The sequence below is a fragment of the Pleurodeles waltl genome, chromosome 8, assembly GCF_031143425.1.
Source record: "Pleurodeles waltl isolate 20211129_DDA chromosome 8, aPleWal1.hap1.20221129, whole genome shotgun sequence".
Lineage (NCBI taxonomy): Eukaryota > Metazoa > Chordata > Amphibia > Caudata > Salamandridae > Pleurodeles > Pleurodeles waltl.
In genome coordinates, this window is record NC_090447.1 from 1193068854 (window position 1) to 1193095187 (window position 26334).

At 44.3% G+C, this 26334-nt stretch overlaps 1 protein-coding gene across 1 annotated transcript in view; it reads right to left on the reverse strand.

The window, feature by feature from the left end:
• Positions 1 to 26334, reverse strand: part of LOC138250515 (fibrinogen-like protein 1) — a 227151-nt gene that overhangs the window by 37556 nt on the left and 163261 nt on the right. The window contains exons 5-6 of the mRNA XM_069205465.1: positions 2470 to 2567; positions 2277 to 2362 (exon numbers count right to left, since the gene is read on the reverse strand). Coding sequence (XP_069061566.1) covers positions 2277 to 2362; positions 2470 to 2567 — 184 coding nt within the window. The remainder of the gene's footprint in view (positions 1 to 2276; positions 2363 to 2469; positions 2568 to 26334) is intronic.

Genomic DNA, 26334 nt, shown 5'->3' on the forward strand with positions numbered 1-26334 from the left:
GGACTTAGGCCCATATTTATACTTTTTTTAGTGCCGCGTTTGTGTAATTTTTTACGCAAATGTGGCGCTAGAAAAGTATAAATATGGGCCTTAGGTCACCTAAAAACTGTACACAATAAATATTCTCCAGAATCTTACCTTTAGAAGACATCCATGGCCTGCCACTTCTTCCCAAGGTCCTTAATACAATAGTATATCACCCGAGGAGACTCCCCCATTTTCTCCTTTTCCCATCTAAACCAGATCCTAAAGGTTTTTTCATCTATACCCAGCGTCCCAACAACATATTTTTTTTATATTGCTTGCCACTCCCTTGTTAGAATTGGAGCAAGATAATGCCCCCATTTATCTGTGGGCGAGGCTGCACTTTGGGCTATCCTTTCAAAGTTTGTGTTGAAAAAAATGATGATCCTCTCCAGCTGTATACCTTTGAAGCACAATTGTTAGAATTGGAGCAAGATAATGCCCCCATTTATCTGTGGGCGAGACTGCACTTTGAGTTATCCTTTCAAAGTTTGTGTTAAAAAAAATTATGATCCTCTCCAGCTGTATACCTTTGAAGCACAATTAACGGCATAACATTAGGCTTTTTATTCCAGCATAATATAACTTCCAATTCCCCCAAAATGGTACCTTATGTCTATGAAACCTCACTTATCTGTGAAAACTGGGTTTGAACGGTTTGCTGAATGTTTTTCCTTTCTTGTTGAGTAGTCTGAATTAAACATTTGAAGGCCCATTCCAAGTTCTTCTGCCCTTCAGGCAGTTGCTGGAGCATATGCTCCATTTATGGATGCCAGAAAAAAAACTGACACCATTTTTGTGGGGGGTGGGTATTGAGATAAATCAATTCAAGAAAGTAAATGTCTTTAGGACCCCAAAATTAATATTATTTGTTGCCACGCTGGTTTCTTCACAGCTGCACAAACAACTTGTTGAAACCAGCATTCTTTCTTCTGTAGATGCATCACCTTCTGCCTTCCTTCGGCCTGTGAATCTCTGTGTCTGTGGGAAGATCTTGCAAGGCTCAGCTCTACTTGACTGTGGCAGCTTGATTTCACAAGCTCCTAGAGTCCGCATCCACCATTCTTCTGCATCCTCTGGCTTCTCCTTGCAAACAACATCTTTCTCATTTGTGCTGCTGGAGGGTTTCTTAGGCTTCTTTACTCCTGCAGCACGCTAATCATTTCCATTTCCCTCCTTCTCCTCAGCACTCTGTGCCCTCTAGTCTCCTCCTCTATCTTCTCCTGGGCCCCTTAATCCTTCCTGTCTTCTCTCTCTTACATACCATCTCTAGGTTTTTCAATGCCCCTCTATTCCTTATTCTGTCCCTTTTCTCTTTATAGAGTCACTATTGAGTCTTCGCTCCGGCCAGCGAGTTGCAGGATTTCCTCATGAGTTAAGTGTTCCGTTACACATTGTGGCAAATTCAATATATGTATAAGCATATTGCAGGAGTAAGTATATGTACCTAGAATTTGAATAGCGTTTCAGGTCTATAATATATAATATTCTCAACAAGTCATCTGACTCAGCTGAGATTTATGGTTTATGTCATCTGCAACATACTAGTAAATCTGAGATTTTACTGTCTCTTTCATGTTGAAGTCTGCAACAAAAAAGATCAATTGAATTGGTTGTAGAAGAGACTTTGGTTCTTTCGCTATAGACCTTCCTGGGGGATTCTTAAAAAAATCTATGTATTTTAGAAAGGAAATAAACAACACAGAAAAGTAAACCTTCAAATACGTAATAATTTCCTTCTATATTTGTTCTCCTTCAAAGTCACTTTTAGATTGTCTTCATTGTCAACTTTAGAGGGTACTGATTTGTCATATAAATATTCTTCAGCAAGTTCTGGACTAGCTTTGTTTTGGTTTAATACACAAAACTGACCTAAAATCTCCTATCAATGGCATGCTATCCTAAGTAGGGATTCACATTTGACCTCCTATGATTTCATTCCATATTGACAATTCCTTAATAGAACAAAATACATCACAAATCCATTTCAAATTATAAATAAATATTGTTTCTTAATTTTTTCAACATGAGTTCATAAAAACAATTGTACATCACTTTTATAATTCACACTTTTATAGTATTTATTTCCATTTATTGCATAAAGGATTTTCTGTTCAGAAAGAGCCTGGGACATCTAGATAACTACTTGCACCACGATAAAATTATGCAATGAGACTTTAGTTGAAAAATGTACATCAGATTGGCAGATCTTTTGGTGAACTTCCATGAAGATCATATTATACATTTCTTACGTCTTCATTTTGTATTCTGAGGTTTTCATAAATTGCATGTCTCCTTTCTCCCTGCCAATCCATGAGATCTATTTGTAGTGTCATTTCTGCAAGCATAAAGATGAGTTTCTTTTAGCTCACATACTTCAGTTATGACCCCTTCCCCTTGTTGAATGATTAGATAAGTTTAGTTTATTCCTTTCTAGATCCTTACCTCCTGCCAAGAGATCATGGATGTGATCATTCCCGAGCCAGTATTCATCATTCTTGCCCTTGAATAGCCCAAACCCTTCCTTGTAGTCAGTCCATTTCCTAAAAAGACAAAGTTCCAATTTGAACCCAGGTATAACAACTTGTCCAGAATGAAACATCTCTAAGCTAAGCAAAATTGTATTGTAGATGTATGTAAATAAATATCTTTGTCTGATTTTTTGCAAGAACAGTGCAGTTTACCTCAGTACTCAAGAGACATTCACCAAATTCCTAAATCACTTGCTGTAGAGGTGAACATGACCAGAGATCTTGAAATGGTAAATTTACAAAAAGTGCAACACCATATTAGGGGCAGGTTTAGTGTTGCACACAACTGACAGGGCAAAATAGAATCAATATAAATGGTGCAGAATTAACAATGCTAAATTGGGCTACTGTGGAGTGAATGAAAGTGCTTCATTATACCATTACAATTCATCCCATAAATAAACTGTCAACTGTGTTTGCCTCTTTATAAAACATCTTTGAGAGTTCCTTCCCTCTGAGAGCATAAAATAACCTCACCTCCTGTTTTCATACTTGAGGTGTACACTTGGTTGGAGGTAGTGGAGTATGGAGTTCAGTCAAAAGCGAATGTCAAGACTGTGATGAGTGAGCTTTTTGAAGAAACACATAAGTACCCTGCCCATTTCCCCCCTTCCAGCCCTTACACACCCAGCACTGCCCATTCACACGTCCACCTCATTTCCTTACTTGAAAGTTTCAAGGTGAGCTGTCAAGCGGGGGACCAAGAAAAAGTCAGGGTTCCAAAATAGATTTTCTCTATTAATTTTTCCATAGGAAAATTGAACAGCGAAATTGCAAAAACTGCTGAGCTGAATTATGCCAAATTTGTCAGAAAGCTAGATCTTGGTTAGGAAAGTGTGCTTTTTGTCATTCAATGTAAATCTGTTCACTTGTTTTGGAGAAAATAAGCCTCAAAATCCATAGTCATTTCATGCCCCGAAGGATCAGTGGACCTGACAGATGAAATAAATGGTCTGATTTGCTGCCACCAGGGCTGCACTCAGTCCCCTGTCCTACAGAAAAGTTATAAAAAACATATGGGAGGGCAGGATAGGGATACCTTTGATACCTTTGCCCTAAGGGTGGTGGTGGTGGGGCCTCCCATGGCCAGAAATGAAATGTTTTTTAGCAGCGCTGTGGATCGCAGATGATCCATGGAGCCAATAAATAACAACTGGCTGACTTTTGCCTTGCTTAAACATGAGCCCCCAAAGTTGGGCCAGGGCCTGGAGGTGAGCTATAGATTCTTTTTGGGGACGGGCATCTGGCCTTTCCCCTGAGCATTACAGAGGCCCTGGAGACCCCATTCCCCGGGGCCGTACCAATAATTATCAGGAGGGCGGTGCGTGTAACCCCCCTCCTTGTGCTTCACAGAGATCCTGAGGACTCCATTGCCTGGGGTTGTGTCAATAATTATAGGGATAGGGTGGGTTTCTCCCTCTCTGTGAGGGGCATGTGGCACCCACTCCCAATGCCTTACAGATAACCCATACCCCAGGGCGTTTTTTTGGAGGAGGGGAGATCAAAGCTGCCCTGGGAACTCATACTCGAGTACACTGCTGTGTTCCATTCCTGGAAGGGTAGAGGGACAGAATAGAAACTATTCCCTGCTCACACAATCCCAAGTAGGGAATACAACTTTGCTCCTACCTGGACAGGAACAGATGAAAAAGAAGCTCCTGCCAGGGCCGTAACAAAATAAGACAGCTAGCTCCCACCAGCAAAACAAAGAGTGCTGGCTGGGGAGCAGCAGGATCTGCGGAAGCCTTGGTGCTCCCCTGTGGCCTTCAACAAATAATACATTGTGGGTGCCCTGGGTGGGCACTGGGGCTATTACTGTGCACAGAAAATAGTGGTTCCTACCAGCACCATTATGGGTGCTCGCTGGGGAACCAGCAGGGGCCAATGGGAGCTCTGTGGCTCCCTTCTATATCCTCTAATGAACGATACACTGTTGGTGCTTAGTGTGGGCACAGGGGCACCCAAAAAAAGAAATATAAAAAATAGACAAAGAAAAAATGAGCTGCAGGAGCCATCCATGGAGCCTTCATAATGCCTTGCAAAGGCTTTCTAATAGGATTTTTGGATCTTGGTGGTGCTCCTAGAAAGGTGCAGGGCCACCGTGTAGCATCTCTTTAATGTTCTGTAGAGCTGTGGGGAGTGAATCTTTCCTTAGGTTTAAAAAATTATAGATATTCACTGAAAAAAACAAAGGTTAAAGTAATGTTATAGTTAGAAATTGAAATATTAGCATATTTTACACTTTACATTAAAAAAAACATACACATTCCCTGAAAAAACAGAGGTTTAAGGGACGTCATAGGAGAAAGATGGCCAACAGTGAAAAAAAGCCCCCTCAGCCTATTAGATTGCTCTATTATTTGAAGTTGAATGCCCGTGGGGCTCACTCAAGAGTCCAGCAAACCCAACCGCTGAAATAATTTATAAATTTAACATTATTTCCTATGGGTCTTTCTTTGCAGTTACCTGTGAGTGGCCATGTGTGATGCCTGGGCTGGAGTACATTTGCTACTTTATTATCACCTTTATGACTGTAGCGACTTTAAAAGTGTCGTTTTTGATCAGTAATGTGCTTTCACTTCTGTGGGTGAATGTTTGTAATATTCTTTCCTTTCCTAAACCCTCCTTTCTTTCCCTAAAACCCTTCCATTTTGTAGTAGCTATTCCTCATTTTCCCACCACTCACCCAGTCCCTCCCACATTTACGACTAAGTAATACATATATGTGTATTGGGGTCTCCCCATAGGAAAGATAGGAAATATGGAGGCGATTCCCTCTATTAGATTTGTGAATTGCATTTTGTAGTAAGTTAGAAGTATTAATGTAGTACTAATTTATGCACTACAAAATACTGTTTGTGCAATAGGCCCTGAATATCTTTGATATTCTACTCTGTCCTGTCAATAGGCATGGATAGTTAACCAAAGTGCCGGGGTAGCAGAAGCAATATCACATGCCCTTTAAGCACCCATGTCCAATACTGCATGCCATGCACAGGTATGACCAACAAAGCACCCTACGATGGGACACGGAATGGCCTTGAACACATATTAAATGTTAGATTCTGCCTGAAGAAAAGAATGTGCCTGCAGTATTCAATTGTTCAGGGCCCCTGAGTATGCAGCACTGCTGCAAGAGGAGAGAATGTGATGTTATAAACCTGAGGCCCTGAGCACAGGGCTATGGGAAAACAATTAACCAAAAGTGCTGGTTTCACTATTGTGAATCCGAGAATATGCTAGGGAGCCTGAAAAATGAAATGGAATGAGAAAGGCTCCTCTACAACTAAGAGGTGTAATCACTTTCTGGTTCCCTGTCGTGAAAGGGCACCACCATATAAAGTTGTGTAATGTTTTCAGGTCGATGACTGGATGAAATTCTCTTGTTGGCGTTCTTGAACGAACACCACAATACAAAGTTGTTTAACCCACTGGCCGACGCCCGCAGTACCTCCCTGGTGCGGGTCACGACCAGTGGCCGACACCAGGGAGGGGGTTAATAAATCCTCGGGTGCGTCGCACCCGAGGATTTTTTTTTTCCGTGTCTCCCCCTGCCCCTTTGTGACGTCAGCACTTTGTGGATTTCCCCATCGGAGCCACAAACGGCCTTCCCCACATTCGGGAAACACTTTCAGAAGGCCTCGTAAGAAAGGGGAGACTCTCCCCTTTCTTACGAGGCCTTCCTGAAAGTGTTTCCTGGCCCCTGATCGCAGCACAAATTGTTTTATTATTTATTTTTTATTTTCCTTTCACACATTTTTTACAAATCTATTTTTACAATTTTCTTGAACACAAAACAGCAAAATTAAAAAATTATAACTTTTTTGGTTAAAGGGATGTTGCGAACTACATGTACCGAAGACATTGTAATTTAGAATGGAGGAGGAAAACATCTCGGATTTTTTGTGGATTTTATTTTTGGAAAGTTAAATTATATTTGTAAAAGGTTTTGGTATTATGGTATGTTTATAGATATTTATTTGAATTTGTAGTGATTTGTAGAAATAATTGATTATAATTGTGTGTTATTTTGGGGGCTTTCTTAAGTAGAAGTCGGGTTAGTTTATTTAAAGCGCCAAATCTAGGCACAGGAAACACCTGTGAGCAAGGTCCGGTGTGACAGAAACGTGTCAGGAGATTCCTGCTTGTTTGCTTTGTCGAGATTTCACTAATGGAATTAAACTGAATGATTTATGGCACAACGAAGGAGTGCAGTTCTTCTCTGTTTTGAATCTGAAAGAGAATCCTTTTTTGATATATATATATATATATATATATATATATATATATATTTATATCACTTTTGTCAATACGTGTGTGGTTTCCCTGGGGGCTGCGATCGGACCCCAGGGAAACCAGACCCACATATAAAAGTGATATATATATATATATATATGTATATATATATATATATATTTGCCACCAGTTGTCTTGCAGTTGCAGCTTGCGTCTTCAAAGCAATGCACATACTTCAACTGACGCTTTTCAACTGTAGCTTTTAGGCAGCAATAAAAAAGTCAAGTAAGTATTGTGATTATGTTTCTGCTACAAAAGGGTCAGACTTGTCTAGTGGAAGTTTTAGTTCCATAAAGAAGCGCAGAAGGTTTATATGCCTACTGCAAAGAGCAAATCTGTATTTTATGTAAATAGCTGAGTACATTAGTAAAGTCAGTCATTACCTGAGCTATAATACAAATGAAATGTATGTGCGGGGTGGAGGGCGGCTATAGAGAGATGAAGGGCACTTTTGCTGGGTGGTAATGAGGGAATCCGAGGAGGAGGGAGTGGGAGCACCAATAATGATTGTTGGACTGGGCGCAGGAGGTGCTAAAGACTGTGACGAATGGTATGTGACAAGGTGTTTTTTGAGTGTCTTGAAATAACGTGCTGATTGAGGGAAGAAGCGCAGGTAAGGTGGCCTCTACTGTTGCACGTATCTCACACACACCATCAATTTTGTGACTGTCTACGTAGGCTAGTGTTTTAGAGCAACAGTTTAGCCAATAGCAGAGATGGCATCTTGATGGATGACTGCTGCCGTCACTCGGGTTATAGAGGGCAGCTCTGACATAGGATCAGAGACTGAGACATCAGATACTGAGACAGCATCTGAGGGATAAGACAATGGCGAAGACTCTGGGAGGGATTTTTCAGTCGGAGGAGTCCCATTCGATAACTCCTCTTCCAGTAAATTATGAGGACAGTCCTGCTGTCCCTTCGCAAGCAGTCTGTGCAACGGGGTAATAGTGGGTTAGCCCAACCCAGAGAGCAGGTGAATGCGGCGGCAAGCAGAGAGAGTGCTCTCTTGGGGGCTCCCTGTAGGAGGCTGGACTGGCTTGTAGTGGGTACCAAGGGGTACTTGCACCTTGCACCAGGCCCAGTTATCCCTTATTAGTGTATAGGGTGTCTAGCAGCATAGGCTGATAGATAATGGTAGCTTAGCAGAGCAGCTTAGGCTGAACTAGGAGACGAGTGAAGCTTCTACAGTACCACTAGTGTCACTTGCACAATATCATAAGAAAACACAATACACAGATATACTAAAAATAAAGGTACTTTATTTTTATGACAATATGCCAAAGTATCTCAGAGTGTACCCTCAGTATGAGGATAGCAAATATACACAAGATATATGTACACAATACCAAAAATATGCAGTATAGTCTTAGAAAACAGTGCAAACAATGTATAGTTACAATAGGATGCAATGGGGACACATAGGGATAGGGGCAACACAAACCATATACTCCAAAAGTGGAATGCGAACCACAAATGGACCCCAAACCTATGTGAGCTTGTAGAGGGTCGCTGGGACTATTAGAAAATAGTGAGGGTTAGAAAAATAGTCCACCCCAAGACCCTGAAAAGTGAGTGCAAAGTGCACTAAAGTTCCCCAAAGGACCAAGAAGTCGTGATAGGGGAATTCTGCAGGAAAGACACAAACCAGCAATGCAACAACGATGGATTTCCAAACGAGGGTACCTGTGGAACAAGGGGACCAAGTCCAAAAGTCACAAGCAAGTCGGAGATGGGCAGATGCCCAAGAAATGCCAACGGTGGGTGCAAAGAAGCTGCTACTGGTCAGTAGAAGCTTAGGATTCTGCAGGAACGACAAGGGCTAGAAACTTCCCCTTTGGAGGATGGACCCCCCACGCCATGGAGAGTTGTGCAGAAGTATTTTCCTGTGGAAATACAGCCAACAAGCCTTGCTAGCTGCAAATCATGCAGTAAGGGTTTTTGTGTGCTGCTGTGGCCCAGGAGGGACCAGGATGTCGCCAATTGCGTCTGGGGACAGAGGGGGCGTCGAGCAAGACAAGGAGCCCTCTCAGAAGCAGGCAGCACACGCAGAAGTGCCGGAACAGGCACTTCAAAGTAGAGTGAAATGGTGCTCACCCAAAGTTGCACAAAGGAGTCCCATGCCGCCGGACGACAACTTAGAAAGTCATGCAATGCAGGTTCGAGTGCCGTGGACCCAGGCTTGGCTGTGCACAAAGGATTTCTGCCAGAAGTGCACGGAAGCCGGAGTAGCTGCAAAAGACACGGTTCCCAGCAATGCAGTCTGGCGTGGGGAGGCAAGGACTTACCTCCACCAAACTTGGACTGAAGAGTCACTGGACTGTGGGAGTCACTTGGACAGAGTTGCTGGAATCAAGGGACCTCGCTCGTTGTGCTGAGAGGAGACCCAGAGTACCGGTAATGCAGTTCTTTGGTGCCTGCGGTTGCAGGGGGAAGATTCCGTCGACCCACGGGAGATTTCTTCGGAGCTTCTAGTGCAGAGAGGAGGCAGGCTACCCCCACAGCATGCACCACCAGGAAAAAAGTCGAGAAGGCGGCAGGATCAGCGTTACAGAGTTGCAGTAGTCGTCTTTGCTACTTTGTTGCAGTTTTGCAGGCTTCCAGCGCGGTCAGCAGTCGATTCCTTGGCAGAAGGTGAAGAGGGAGATGCAGAGGAACTCTGATGAGCTCTTGCATTCGTTATCTGAGGAATTCCCCAAAGCAGAGACCCTAAATAGCCAGAAAAGAGGGTTTGGCTACTTAGGAGAGAGGATAGGCTAGCAACACCTGAAGGAGCCTATCAGAAGGAGTCTCTGACGTCACCTGCTGGCACTGGCCACTCAGAGCAGTCCAGTGTGCCAGCAGCACCTCTGTTTCCAAGATGGCAGAGGTCTGGAGCACACTGAAGGAGCTCTGGACACCTCCCAGGGGAGGTGCAGGTCAGGGGAGTGGTCACTCCCCTTTCCTTTGTCCAGTTTCGCGCCAGAGCAGGGCTAAGGGGTCCCTGAACTGGTGTAGACTGGCTTATGCAGAAATGGGCACCATGTGGGCCCATGAAAGCATTTCCAGACGCTGGGGGAGGCTACTTCTCCCCTGCCTTCACACCATTTTCCAAAGGGAGAGGGTGTAACACAGAGGTCTCAGAGGAAGTCCTTTGTTCTGCCATCCTGGGCCAAGCCTGGCTGGACCCCAGGAGGGCAGAAACCTGTCTGAGGGGTTGGCAGCAGCTGCAGTGAAACCCCAGGAAAGGCAGTTTGGCAGTACCAGGGTCTGTGCTACAGACCAGTGGGATCATGGGATTGTGCCAACTATGCCAGGATGACATAGAGGGGGCAATTCCATGATCATAGACATGTTACATGGCCATATTCGGAGTTACCATTGTGAAGCTACATATAGGTGGTGACCTATATGTAGTGCACGCGTGTAATGGTGTCCCCGCACTCACAAAGTCCGGGGAATTGGCCCTGAACAATGTGGGGGCACCTTGGCTAGTGCCAGGGTGCCCTCACACTAAGTAACTTTGCACCTAACCTTTACCAGGTAAAGGTTAGACATATAGGTGACTTATAAGTTACTTAAGTGCAGTGTAAAATGGCTGTGAAATAACGTGGACGTTATTTCACTCAGGCTGCAGTGGCAGGCCTGTGTAAGAATTGTTAGAGCTCCCTATGGGTGGCAAAAGAAATGCTGCAGCCCATAGGGATCTCCTGGAACCCCAATACCCTGGGTACCTCAGTACCATATACTAGGGAATTATAAGGGTGTTCCAGTAAGCCAATGTAAATTGGTAAAATTGGTCACTAGCCTGTTAGTGACAATTTGAAAGAAATGAGAGAGCATAACCACTGAGGTTCTGGTTAGCAGAGCCTCAGTGAGACAGTTAGTCATAACACAGGTAACACATTCAGGCACACTTATGAGCACTGGGGCCCTGGCTGGCATGGTCCCAGTGACACATACAACTAAAACAACATATATACAGTGAAAAAATGGGGGTAACATGCCAGGCAAGATGGTACTTTCCTACACAACCCCCCCACAAACGAAGGACAATAAGACTAGCCATGACCTGATGAGTCTTCATTGTCTAAGTGGAAATATCTGGAGAGTCCATCTGCATTGGAGTGGCTACTCCCAGGTCTATGTTCCACTGTATATTCCATTCCCTGTAGGGATATAGACCACCTCAATAATTTAGGATTTTCACCTTTCATTTGTTTTAGCCAAAGTAGAGGTTTGTGGTCTGTCTGAACAATGAAGTGAGTGCCAAACAGGTATGGCCTCAACTTCTTCAGTGCCCAGACCACAGCAAAGGCCTCCCTCTCAATGGCAGACGAACGCTTTTCTCTAGGGGTCAACCTCCTACTAATAAAAGCAACAGGTTGATCCTGGCCCTCGGAATTAAGTTGTGATAGGACTGCCCCTACTCCTAATTCAGATGCATCAGTCTGGACATAGAATTTTTTAGAGTAACACGGGCTTTTCAGGACAGGTGCCGAGCACATGGCCTGCTTCAGCTCCTCAAAAGCTTTCTGACAGTTTGCTGTCCATAATACCTTTTTAGGCATTTTCTTGGATGTGAGGTCATTAAGAGGGGCTGCAATGGAGCCATAGGTCTTAATGAACCTCCTGTAATACCCAGTGAGGCCTAGGAAGGCTCTCACCTGAGTCTGAGTAGTAGGGGGGACCCAATCTATAATAGTTTGGATTTTCCCCTGAAGTGGTGCAATCTGTTCCCCACCAACAAGGTGTCCCAGATAAACCACCTTCCCCTGCCCTATCTGGCACTTTGAAGCCTTGATAGTGAGGCCTGCCTTTTGCAGGGCCTCCAAAACTTTCCATAGGTGGACCAGGTGATCATCCCAACTGGAGCTAAAGACAGCTATATCGTCCAAATATGCTGCACTAAAAGCTTCCAGCCCTTGCAGGACTGTGTTCACCAACCTCTGAAAAGTCGCAGGTGCATTTTTCAATCGAAAGGCATTACTGTAAATTGGTAATGGCCTCCAATGGTTGAAAATGCAGTTTTAGCTTTAGCATCTTCTGATAATTTGATCTGCCAATACCCTGCAGTCAAATCAAAAGTGCTTAGATACTTGGCAGATGCCAGTCTATCTATGAGCTCATCTGCCCTGGGTATAGGGTGAGCGTCAGTTTTGGTTACCTGGTTGAGACCTCTGTAATCTACACAAAACCGCATTTCTTTCTTTCCATCTTTGGAATGAGGTTTTGGTACAAATACCACAGGAGAGGCCCATGGGCTTTCAGAGTGCTCAACCACTCCCAGTTCTAACATTTTCTGCACCTCTTGCTTTATGCAGTCTCTGACATGGTCAGGCTGCCTATAGATCTTACTTTTGACAGGCAAGCTGTCTCCAGTATCTATAGTGTGCGCACACCAAGAAGTGGTACCTGGCACAGTAGAGAAGAGTTCAGAAAACTGACACAGGAGATTTATGCAGTGGTCTTTCTGTTCAGCAGTAAGACAATCTGCTAGTACAACACCTTCCACTAGAGCATCTTGTTCTGTGGAAGAGAAGAGATCAGGTAGAGGATCACTGTCTTCTTCCTGTCCCTCATCAGTTGCCATGAGCAGGGTGAGATCAGCCCTGTCATAGTAGGGCTTCAGGCGATTGACATGGAGCACCCTAAGGGGACTCCTGGCAGTGCCTAAGTCAACTAAGTAGGTGACTTCACCCTTCTTTTTAACAATTGTGTGGGGTCCACTCCATTTATCTTGGAGTGCTCTTGGGGCCACAGGCTCCAAGACCCACACTTTCTGCCCTGGTTGGTATTGAACCAAAACAGCCTTCTGGTCATGCCATTGCTTTTGGAGCTCTTGGCTGGCCTGAAGGTTTTTACTGGCTTTTTTCATGTACTCAGCCATCCTTGATCTGAGGCCAAGTACATAATCCACAATATCTTGTTTTGGAGCTTTTAAAGGTTGTTCCCAAACCTCCTTGACAAGTGTCAGTGGGCCCCTAACAAGGTGTCCAAAAAGAAGTTCAAAGGGGCTGAAGCCCACTCCTTTCTGGGTTACCTCCCTGTAGGCAAAAAGGAGGCATGGTAACAGGATATCCCATCTCCTGCGGAGTTTTTCAGGGAGACCCATAATCATGCCTTTGAGAGTTTTATTAAATCTCTCCACCAGTCCATTTGTTTGTGGATGATAGGGTGTAGTGAACTTGTACGTTACACCACACTCCTTCCACATGGCCTTCAAGTAAGCAGACATGAAATTGCTTCCTCTGTCTGATACCACCTCTTTTGGGAAGCTAACTCTGGAAAATATTCCCAGGAGGGCCTTTGCCACTGCAGGAGCTGTAGTGGTCCTAAGAGGAATAGCTTCAGGGTATCTTGTGGCATGGTCCACTACCACCAAGATAAACCTATTGCCTGAAGCAGTAGGAGGGTCAAGGGGGCCAACTATGTCAACCCCTACCCTTTCAAAGGGAACCCCAACCACAGGCAGTGGAATAAGGGGTGCCTTTGGGGTGCCACCTGTCTTGCCACTGGCTTGACAGGTTTCACAGGACTTACAAAACTCTTTTGTGTCCTCAGACATTCTAGGCCAATGAAACAAGGGAACAAGCCTGTCCCATGTTTTCATTTGTCCTAGATGCCCAGCTAGGGGAATGTCGTGAGCCAGTGTTAGGAGGAACTTTCTGTACTCCTGAGGAATCACTAATCTCCTGGCAGCTCCAGGTTTAGGATCCCTTGCCTCAGTGTACAAGAGGTTGTCCTCCCAGTAAACTCTGTGAGAGTCACTGACATCCCCATTAGCCTGTTTGACAGCTTGCTGTCTTAGACCCTCTAACGTGGGACAGGTCTGCTGTGCCACACTCAGCTCCTCCCTGGCAGGTCCCCCTTCACCCAAAAGCTCAGCAGTGTCTGCTTCAAGCTCCTCTGGTGTAGGTTCTGCACAGGGAGGGAATTCTTCTTCCTCAGAAGTAGAATCCACTGTAGAGGGAGGGATAGTAGGTAGTGCTTTACTTCCACTAGCCCTTGCTTTAGGGAGCACTTAGGCCATTGTTCCAGGATCCAAGTCACCCTGTCCTTTTTGCTTTTTGGCCTGAGCCCTGGTTAAAGCAAAAATATGCCCTGGAATGCCCAGCATTGCTGCATGGGCCTCCCACTCCACATCTGACCAAGCTGATGTCTCCAAATCATTTCCTAGTAGACAGTCTACAGGTAAATCTGAGGCTACCACAACTTTCTTTGGACCAGTAACCCCCCCCCCCAGTTGAGATTTACAACAGCCATGGGGTGGCTAAGTGTGTTGTTGTGAGCATCGGTTACTTGGTACTGGTGACCAAGTAGGTGTTGTTCAGGGTGGACCAGTTTCTTAATTACCATAGTAACACTGGCACCAGTGTCCCTGTAGGCCTGAACCTCAACACCATTTATTAGGGGTAGTTGCTTGTACTTATCCATGTTAAGGGGACAAGCAACCAAGGTGGCTAAATCAATAGCCCCCTCAGAGACTAACACAGCCTCTGTGGTCTCCCTAATCAGACCAACCCCAACTAAGTTACCAATAGTGAGCCCAGCTACTCCCTTGGATTGGCTATTAGTAGGCTTGCTCCCACCACCACTGCTATTAGTAGGGACACTAGGTGTAGCAGTAGGGGTTGTAGTGGTAGGAGGCTTGGTGCTTTTCTTTGGACAACTGGGATCTGTTGTCCAATGGCCTTTTATTTTACATAAATAGCACTATGGTTTCTTTTCTTTGTTTTGATTGGAAGAGGATTTGGGCCCACCACCCCCACCAGAGTGTTTTTGTGGGCCTGATGAAGACTCATTTTTAGATTTGTCCCCACCCTTGTCAGAAGACTTACCATCCTTCTTCTTATTGCCATCTTTGTCACCCCCTGTATGAACTTTTCTGTTCACCCTTGTTCTGACCCATTTGTCTGCCTTCTTTCCCAGTTCTTGGGGAGAGGTCAGATCAGAGTCCACCAAGTATTGGTGCAACAAATCAGACACACAATTAGTAAGAATATGCTCTCTCAGGATCAAGTTATACAGGCTGTCATAATCAGTAACTTTACTGCCAGTTAACCACCCCTCCAAGGCCTTCACTGAATGGTAAACAAAATCAACCCAGTCTTGTGAAGACTCCTTTTTGGTCTCTCTGAATTTCATCCTGTACTGTTCAGTGGTTAAGCCATAACCATCCAGGAGTGCATTCTTAAGAACTGTAAAAGTATTGGCATCACTTTCTTTCACAGTAAGGAGCCTATCCCTACCTTTTCCACTAAATGATAGCCATAGGATAGCAGCCCACTGCCTTTGAGGGACATCCTGTACAACACAGGCCCTCTCAAGTGCAGCAAACCACTTGTTAATGTCATCCCCCTCCTTATAAGGGGGAACTATCTTGTGCAGATTCCTTGAATCATGCTCTCTTGCAGGATGACTATGGGGAATACTGCTGCTGCCACCATGGGTTTCTAAACCCAGTTTCTGTCTTTCCTTCTCTTCTTCTAAGGATTGTCTATCTAAATCCAGCTGTTGCTGTTTAAGCTTCAGTCTGGATTGCGCCACTCTCAATCTATTGAGCTCCCTTTCTAACATTCTGTCATCAGGATGGGTGGGAGGGACATTCCTAGACACAGAAGTATGGTGAGAATGGACAGAAGGAGACCTATCCCTTACAGAAGGCACCCTAACAGCTTGGCTAACAGAAACATCACTTCTACTGTGGTGAGAAGGAATACTCTTGTTATGATGTGAGACAACACTATCTGTATGGTGTGACTCTACATCAGTACCAACTATGCTATACTGTCTAGTAATGGGCAGGCTAGGAAGTTTCTTCCCTGATTCTTTTGCTAGGGGAGTCCCTGGATCAGATTGGGAACCATTAGCTACTTTTTCAACAGATGGGGCCCCTTTGGCCTTATCTTGTTCTCTAAGCATGTTAAGCAACAATTTCAAAGAAGGATTCTTCCCTACACTCAAACCTCTTTCTATGCAGAGACTCCTTGCTCCTTTCCAGCTAAGGTGATCATATGCAAGTTTGGACAGATCAACATTTTGGCCTGTGCCAGACATTTTAGAAAGAGTTTAAGTGACAGAAAAAGAGATAAAAAAGTTTTTCAGAACTTTTAGAAAGACAGAAAAAAAACTTTTTAAGAACTTTTAGAAAGTTTTAGAGGTACTTTTCAGCACTTAGAAAAGAGTGAAAAGAGGAAATGCAAAACTTTTTAGTTAGGTGTACATACACTGAACTTGTTTTGTATATTTTTCTCTTATGAAAAGTACAATGACAAGAGTGGTAAGTAGTCTCAAAGCACTTATTCCACCGCTGCACAACCAATGTAGGAGGCTGGACTGGCTTGTAGTGGGTACCAAGGGGTACTTGCACCTTGCACCAGGCCCAGTTATCCCTTATTAGTGTATAGGGTGTCTAGCAGCATAGGCTGATAGATAATGGTAGCTTAGCAGAGCAGCTTAGGCTGAACTAGGAGACGAGTGAAGCTCCTACAGTACCACTAGTGTCACTTGCACAATATCATAAGAAAACACAATACACAGATATACTAAAAATAAAGGTACTTTATTTTTATGACAATATGCCAAAGTATCTCAGAGTGTACCCTCAGTATGAGGATATCAAATATACTCAAGATATATGTACACAATACCAAAAATATGCAGTATAGTCTTAGAAAACAGTGCAAACAATGTATAGTTACAATAGGATGCAATGGGGACACATAGGGATAGGGGCAACACAAACCATATACTCCAAAAGTGGAATGCGAACCACGAATGGACCCCAAACCTATGTGAGCTTGTAGAGGGTCGCTGGGACTATTAGAAAATAGTGAGGGTTAGAAAAATAGTCCACCCCAAGACCCTGAAAAGTGAGTGCAAAGTGCACTAAAGTTCCCCAAAGGACCAAGAAGTCGTGATAGGGGAATTCTGCAGGAAAGACACAAACTAGCAATGCAACAACGATGGATTTCCAAACGAGGGTACCTGTGGAACAAGGGGACCAAGTCCAAAAGTCACAAGCAAGTCGGAGATGGGCAGATGCCCAAGAAATGCCAATGGTGGGTGCAAAGAAGCTGCTACTGGTCAGTAGAAGCTTAGGGTTCTGCAGGAACCACAAGGGCTAGAAACTTCCCCTTTGGAGGATGGATCCCCCACGCCGTGGAGAGTTGTGCAGAAGTATTTTCCTGTGGAAATACAGCCAACAAGCCTTGCTAGCTGCAAATCATGCGGTAAAGGTTTTTGCGTGTTGCTGTGGCCCAGGAGGGACCAGGATGTCGCCAATTGCGTCTGGGGACAGAGGGGGCGTCGAGCAAGACAAGGAGCCCTCTCAGAAGCAGGCAGCACACGCAGAAGTGCCGGAACAGGCACTTCAAAGAAGAGTGAAATGGTGCTCACCCGAAGTTGCACAAAGGAGTCCCACGCCGCCGGAGGACAACTTAGAAAGTCGTGCAATGAAGGTTAGAGTGCCGTGGACCCAGGCTTGGCTGTGCACAAAGGATTTCTGCCGGAAGTGCACGGAAGCCGGAGTAGCTGCAAAAGACGCGGTTCCCAGCAATGCAGTCTGGCGTGGGGAGGCAAGGACTTACCTCCACCAAACTTGGACTGAAGAGTCACTGGACTGTGGGAGTCACTTGGACAGAGTTGCTGGAATCAAGGGACCTCGCTCGTTGTGCTGAGAGGAGACCCAGAGTACCGGTAATGCAGTTCTTTGGTGCCTGCGGTTGCAGGGGGAAGATTCCGTCGACCCACAGGAGATTTCTTCGGAGCTTCTAGTGCAGAGAGGAGGCAGGCTACCCCCACAGCATGCACCACCAGGAAAACAGTCGAGAAGGCGGCAGGATCAGCGTTACAGAGTTGCAGTAGTCGTCTTTGCTACTTTGTTGCAGTTTTGCAGGCTTCCAGCGCGGTCAGCAGTCGATTCCTTGGCAGAAGGTGAAGAGGGAGATGCAGAGGAACTTTGATGAGGTCTTGCATTAGTTATCTGAGGAATTCCCCAAAGCAGAGACCCTAAATAGCCAGAAAAGAGGGTTTGGCTACTTAGGAGAGAGGATAGGCTAGCAACACCTGAAGGAGCCTATCAGAAGGAGTCTCTGACGTCACCTGCTGGCACTGGCCACTCAGAGCAGTCCAGTGTGCCAGCAGCACCTCTGTTTCCAAGATGGCAGAGGTCTGGAGCACACTGGAGGAGCTCTGGACACCTCCCAGGGGAGGTGCAGGTCAGGGGAGTGGTCACTCCCCTTTCCTTTGTCCAGTTTCACGCCAGAGCAGGGCTAAGGGGTCCCTGAACCGGTGTAGACTGGCTTATGCAGAAATGGGCACCATGTGTGCCCATGAAAGCATTTCCAGAGGCTGGGGGAGGCTACTCCTCCCCTGCCTTCACACCATTTTCCAAAGGGAGAGGGTGTAACACCCTCTCTCAGAGGAAGTCCTTTGTTCTGCCATCCTGGGCCAAGCCTGGCTGGACCCCAGGAGGGCAGAAACCTGTCTGAGGGGTTGGCAGCAGCAGCAGCTGCAGTGAAACCCCAGGAAAGGCAGTTTGGCAGTACCAGGGTCTGTGCTACAGACCACTGGGATCATGGGATTGTGCCAACTATGCCAGGATGGCATAGAGGGGGCAATTCCATGATCATAGACATGTTACATGGCCATATTCGGAGTTAACATTGTGAAGCTACATATAGGTGGTGGCCTATATGTAGTGCACGCGTGTAATGGTGTCCCCGCACTCACAAAGTCCGGGGAATTGGCCCTGAACAATGTGGGGGCACCTTGGCTAGTGCCAGGGTGCCCTCACACTAAGTAACTTTGCACCTAACCTTTACCAGGTAAAGGTTAGACATATAGGTGACTTATAAGTTACTTAAGTGCAGTGTAAAATGGCTGTGAAATAACGTGGACGTTATTTCACTCAGGCTGCAGTGGCAGGCCTGTGTAAGAATTGTTAGAGCTCCCTATGGGTGGCAAAAGAAATGCTGCAGCCCATAGGGATCTCCTGGAACCCCAATACCCTGGGTACCTCAGTACCATGTACTAGGGAATTATAAGGGTGTTCCAGTAAGCCAATGTAAATTGGTAAAATTGGTCACTAGCCTGTTAGTGACAATTTGAAAGAAATGAGAGAGCATAACCACTGAGGTTCTGGTTAGCAGAGCCTCAGTGAGACAGTTAGTCATAACACAGGTAACACATTCAGGCACACTTATGAGCACTGGGGCCCTGGCTGGCAGGGTCCCAGTGACACATACAACTAAAACAACATATATACAGTGAAAAATGGGGGTAACATGCTGGGCAAGATGGTACTTTCCTACACTCCCCAATTTAGTTCAGCCCCAAATTCCACCGCCCAAATCGTATTGTGGAGACATCAAAATTATCTATCGCAAAACAAACTGGTTTTGTAAGGCAGGCACCTGTGTTTTTGGTCTGGGTTCGGCGGCCATATAGAGAAACACACTAAATCCAAACATTTCTGGAAACTAGACATTCGGGGGAGTCCACAGAGGTGTGACTTGTGTGGATTCCCCAAAGTTTTCTTACCCAGAATACCCTGCAAAGCTGAAATGTTGAATACAAACTCTATTTTTCTCGCATTTCTGTCACACAAACTACAGGAATATGCTGGGATCCACAAAATTCCTACCACACAGTGATTCCTCACCTGTCCTAATAAAAACACTACCTCACTTGAGTGCCTACACCTAGTGCCTGCGTCAGGAATGGATCACCCCAGGGTCAACAGCTGCCTCATGTAAGGACCAACATTGACCGTTGTGTGATCTATTCCTGTTGCGGGCACCAGGCCTACACCCACAAGTGAAGTACCATTTTTATATCGGGAGACTTGGGAGAACGCTGGGTGGAAGGAAATTTGTGGCTCCTCTCAGATTCCAGAACTTTCTGTCACCGAAATGTGAGGAAAATGTGTTTTCTTAGCCAAATATTGAGGTTTGCAAATGATTCTGGGTAACAGAACCTGATCAGAGCACCACTAGCCACCTCATCTTGGATTCCCCTAGGTGTCTAGTTTTCAAAAATGCCAAGGTTTGCTAGGTTTCCCTAGGTGCCGGCTGAGCTAGAGGCCAAAATCTACAGCTAGACACTTTGCAAAAAACACGTCAGATTTCAATGTAAAAATGTGGTGTGTCCATGTTGGGTTTCCTGTCGCAAGCATTAGGCCTACCCACGCAAGTGAGGTACCATTTTTATAAAGAGACTTGGGGGAACACAGAATAGCAAAGCAAGTGTTATTGCCCCTTGTCTTTTTCTACATTTTTTCCTTCCAAATGTAAGACAGTGTGTAAAAAAGACGTCTATTTGAGAAATGGCCTGTAATTCACATGCTAGTATGGGCACCCCGGAATTCAGAGATGTGCAAATAACCACTGCTTCTCAACACCTTATCTTATGACCATTTTTGAAATACAAAGGTTTGCTTGATACCTATTTTTCACTCTTTATATTTCAGCAAATGAATTGCTGTATACCCGGTATAGAATGAAAACCCATTGCAAGGTGCAGCTCATTTATTGGCTCTGGGTACCTAGGGATCTTGATGAACCTACAAGCCCTATATATCCTCACAACCAGAAGAGTCCAGCACACATAACAGTATATTGCTTTAAAGAATCTGACATTGCAGGAAAAAGTTACAGAGTAAAATGTGGAGAAAAATGGCTGTTTTTTTCAGCTCACTTTTTTTAAATATTTTTTTATTTCAGCTGTTATTTTCTGTAGGAAAACCTTGTGGGATCTACACAAATGATCCCTTGCTTAATTCAGAATGTTATCTACTTTTCAGAAATGTTTAGCTTTCCGGGATCCAGTATTGGTTTCACACCCATTCCTGTCACTAACTGGAAGGAGGCTGAAAGCACCAAAAATAGTAAAAATGGGGTATGTCCCAGTAAAATGCCAAAATTGTGTTGAAAAATGTGGTTTTCTGATTCAAGTCTGCCCGTTCCTGAAAGGTGGGAAGATGGTGATTTTAGCACCAGAAACCTTTTGTTGATACCATTGTCAGGGAAAAAACCACAAGCCTTCTTCGGCAGCCCTTTTTCCCCATTTGTTTTTTAAAAACTACATTTTCACTGTATTTTGGCAAATTTCTTGGTCTCCTCTAGGGTAAACCACAAACTCTTGGTACCATTAGAATCCCTAGGATGTTAGAAAACAAGGACGCAAATTTGGGGTGGATAGCTTATGTGGACAAAACGTTATGAAGGCCTAAGCGCGAATTACCCCAAATAGCCAAAAAAGGGCTCAGCACTGGGGGGGGGGGGGGGGGGGGGGAAGGCCCAGCAGCTAAGAGGTTAATGTGTGCAGGTCTATGACTGGATGAAATTCTGCTGCTGGCTTTCATAACACACAGAGCACATAATAATGTTATTTACAGGAGCTGTTAGTAAGAACACAGACTTAGAAATTCTTTTCACAGCCATATGAATGGACTGGAGGTGCTGGTATTATTATGGTTTTATGTGTCTTGTATCGTAAAATTTTCTGCAGATGTTTAAAATTAGACAGACAGTGCCACCATGTGGTAGACTGTCTTAAATAGGTGCCAGTGTAAAAAAATAAAAAAAATAAGGCTCACACAGGCAAACACCGGCACAAATTATGCACCGGTTGACAGGGAAATTCAGGCTGCAATTGCAGAATTGCTGTAAGCTCATCTTCTTCTTTCCACCCTCAGTGTAAGAATGGAAAGCAGGGCTTCAGGTTTGGAAAAAGAGGGAATGCGCATTGGACTGTGTGGGAGTGGGTTTGGATGACAGGTATTACTTTGTGTTTTATTTAAATATAGAGATTAGCAAGAGGGAAGGAGTTGCTGAAGCTGGGGATGGGAGATATTTGGTTTTCTTTCTTAAATAATATGGTGGAAAAAGGCTTGGTTATTGAGGGTAGTGAGAGAGGGTAGCACTGTGCAAGGTATGTTTTTGGTACCTGTAGGGTGAGAGGTGCTTACATTAGTGCTGGGGACATGTTACTGGGTGACAGATTTTCTTTCAATATTTTGAGTGGATGGAAATATGGCCAGAATGAGGTGGGGTGGGTGGCGGGTCACCATATATATAATGTTAAAGTACAGCTAAGTAAAGAGGCTCTAGAGTGTCAAAATCAATAATTAGAAGGGTTGAGTCCACAAATAATTGAGACATGTACAAATAATGTTGGTTTACAATTCAAACTTTGATGATTGAAATGTGTATGGCAAGGGTATGCCCAAATCCTTCTTCGGTTATACAACTCAATTTTTGGTGAAGATTTTGTGACTAGCTGGCATGAGGTCTTTCAAAATTTGCAGACTGTCACAAGAGATAAAGGTTTCACTGATACTAATAATGTAAGGTTGCACATTCCTATAAGGTTGGAGGTGAGGGTAAATTTGTTGCATGCTGAATTGACATTGAGATGGTTGATCACTTAAAGACGGTATTGCTTTGGGTTCTGGGACATGTGTGTTGATCACAGTGGATGGATGATATTACGTGGAGCCACAGGCAGGTGGGGGGGCGAAACAGTGTTCCCCTTAATAAATAAATTATGATGTGCAGGCCGAGGCCTATGTGGTGAAAGCTCATTTACAGAACAAAGGAAGAGTGTACCATAGAAGTGAGTCTGCTGAACGATTTTCAAAGTGCTTGGTTAGGCAGTTAAGGCTTGCTTTAATATGGATGTTTAGAAATGATGTTGGGCTAATGTTGCATCATAGTAATCACAAGTGTAGTCAATTGAGAACCGGAGATGTCAATTCAGTATGTCAAAATAGAAAGACAGTAGATCATAGGAGCTCTTGGAGACTCTCTAAATGAACTACTTCTCTTAATGGAATTTTCTTAGGTCCATGATGTTTGTGTTGGTCCTGGCAATAGATGTTCTCATTAATAATGTTCTGTACAGCGCATAGACAGGATTTTTAGATGGTTGTGATAGTACGGTTATGATGTTAATTTCCACTCTTAACGATGTGCTGATGGTTCTCTTTATGGAATTTTATAAGGTCTCTGTTGTGTTTGTCATGTAATATTTCTAAATGGAGTTTGGCTGAGCTCCTGGTTTATTCTCCTGCCCGTTTATGTCCGAGTAATAAGAGGTAGGTGATTTCAACATCATAATGGAATTATCTTTGTAAAAGGGTGGCTCTGCAGCTCTCGTTCTATTAACTCTTTCAGTGGCTTTCGACATGATTGCTCACTTTTTTGTTTGGTTACGCCCAGGCAATTTTTATCCTTCCATTCAGAATTGAATGCTATCTCTTGTATGTTGGCGCAAGGTTCTATGTTCAGTCCTAAGTTATTTCACATCTGTGTGGTATAAGTAGTTTCTCTTAATCGCTCACACGGCATATCATTCTATGCTATTTTTGGATTGTTTGACTTCAATTGCACACCACATGGAGTCTTAACTGGATACACTTAGTCCTAACTGTGAAGACAATAGAGTTAATCTTCATTAGCACTCCCTAAAATTGGAAGAACAAAGTAGGATGTTATGTCTGTGGCCCCATGACCCCATTGTAGGGGGAATTTTAATATTTGGCCATGGCTGTGCAAGGCCTTTTGTGCTGCCACAAGAAACCCCATATTAGTGACATTAAGCAGGAGAAAAAGAGCCCAGGGATTTCAAGGGGGTAATTCTGTCACTGGTACATGAGACACGAGAATGGCATCATTTTGATGAGGGCAGTATGACCCAACAAGGACTATGATAAAAGTGACCAGTATGTCAAGTCTGCGAGCAGCCTCTCCAGCTGCAAATTTTGTTCTCAAACCAGGTAAGTCACCTTCCCTATATAGGCCACCAGATATCAGAACCTCTCAGCAGAGATCCTGATGTGTGCAGCACATTCTAAATGTGTGGCAGAGGTTGTCAGTGGACAGACCACAGACTTACACAGGTAGACCTTCAAACTGGAGAAGGAGCCAAATGATGTCATGGATCTACAGTATCCTGGGTCTAGACCAGAATGAGTCCTGTAGGTAAATGAGTAGGCCATTTGCAAGAGACTTTGTAAGACAGTGTGGGTGCACACTGAAATCCCTTCAGCAGGGCATCCCTCCTGAGCCATACCGCCAGTGTCTTGGTGGCAATGGCAAATAGCAATGGAGATATGGGCCACATCTGACGGGTGCCTCTTAAAATCAGTAATGTCAGGGATGTCTCCACACCAATCTGCATGCCAGCTCTTAGTTACGTATATAGCAAGCTAGTGCATCTTAGGAATTTAAGGCCAAAGTTCATTTATTCCACAATGACAAATATATAGTTCCACTCCACTGAGTCGAAGACCCTCTCAAAGTCTGCTATCAAAAGTGCCAGTGGGCTTATCAGACAGTGGGACAGCACCAAGGCATTTTAGTTGCATCTAACATTATGTCACATGGCCCACAGCAGCATGATGGGGGTGCACTACAGATCCAATTAATGTGGCCAGTCTTGTGGCATACTCCATTGTCAATAACGTAACCTCAATATTTATTGATGAAATTGGTTAGTAGGAGGAATACAAATCACAGGGCTACTTCAGTTTATGTACTACCACTATTTTAGTTATGCGCAATGCAGCTGTTAGCACCCCATGCTCTAACATGGAATCAATGGGGTGAACTGTCTCCCTCACTATTAATTTGGGTAGCTCAGCTAAGAAGACATTTGGACTAGGTGCCTTCCCCCATAGCAACTGAAGTGCCATCAACAGCTCGTCTTTGTCCATTACCTCATCCAGGAGCCCCCTCTCCTTGTTTGTAATGAAATGGAGGTGAGATCCTGTAGGAACTCCAACAGCACCATTGAATGGTGGTTCAACATCTGCATATAGCTGCTCATAGTAGGACATAAACGTAAATGCCTTGTGACAAATCTTGTTAAGCAAATGACCAGCTGTGTCTCTTACTTGGGCAATAACGCTTTCCTGTTCTCTCCACTGACAAAGTCCATGAAGTGATTTGCTGGCTTTACCGACCCATTGATAAATACAGCTCTGGTGGGGAACCAGTTCTCTCTGGCCTCTAGGAGTAAAGTTTTGGATAAATAGGACTTATTGTGGGAAAGATTACAGAGAAGGAGGGGGTTGGCTTAAGCCACATATCAGGCTTCTAGCTCCACCGGGAGCGTCTCCAGGTACAACACTTCCTCCCTCTGCTATCTATCCTGTCCAACCTTGTAATTGGCTATGTGCTACTAATATTGAACTTGAAGGTGTCCCATATCGTCACCTGGGAAGTTACCGAATTGGCATTAATTTTAAAATACTGACCAACTTCTATATATATATATATATATATATATAAATATATATATATTTTAAAGTTCATGTCTCTCAGGCACCAAGCGCTCAGACTCCAACCCTCCTTCTCGGGATGTACCCCCCACCCGAACCCCTCCAACCCATCCTACTGAGATATAGTTTCACTTATGAGTGGTTTATTAGGCCTCTAGCAAGCAATTGAATGTATCTGATGACGATCATGTCATCATCAGAGACTAAGAAGTAATCTAGTCTAGATAACACTTTATGAGCTCTGGAGTAGAAAGTAAACTCTTCAAGCTCGAGATGCCACAAGTCCGTCAGTCCAATTGTCCTGCAAAACTTGGTGAAACATGTTGGTCTACCCTGTGTGTACATGCCCCTGACCGTATTCTCCATCTGTAATCAGACACTCTGTTCATGCTCCCCAACTAATTAGGCTGCCCTCAGAAAGTCCTGAGATCATCGTGCCCAAGGGTTACAGGAAGATAGTGAGGTCAACAGTGGGAACACATATACCAAATACCAGTTTTGCATTTTGTATAATTACGTGTAATTTCACATGCTTTACCTGAAAATTCACATAATTTTGCAAATCACAATTCAGCAAATTTTGCACACCCTTGCTCTTATTCTTTGTTGTATGAGCACAGGCTGATTACAACCCTCAGTGGCCTAGGTTCTGAAAGAAGTGTCACCGAGCCACACTAGGGGTACCTAATCCTGTCTTGCTGAGAAGTGGTTCAGCCAGCAGCTGGCATATCCACTAGCCAGATACTCAAATAGGTCCTGTGTGATTCTTGTGTGCTATGTAGGTCCGCACACATCTGACCCAGAGAATCAGACCACTGTCTGACTTGCTTCAGCACCATGATCTGTTCCCTGGGTCATGATGCTGTTGACCTAGTGGGACATCCAGGTTTTGGGGTACCGGCTGCTCTCAGAATCTTATGTCCAGGTTTCCTACTAATAAGCCAAACATCACTGTGTAATTCCTACATTAAAAGTTGCAACAGATTCTATATGTCACTTGAATTAAGCATCTGAGGTGATGTTTTTAGTGGCCTGCAAGGGCATTTTTATTCTTTGTCATCAAATGTGTTGCCGATTGTCCAGGATTAGCATTCACAATCCTGCATGGATGGTGGGTCCCTTTTAAACAGTTTGCATCATTCCTTGCATTTGATCTCAGTCTTGGATCTCTTAGTCACATGCATAAACCTTATCTTTTCTTGTTGGTCCAAAAAC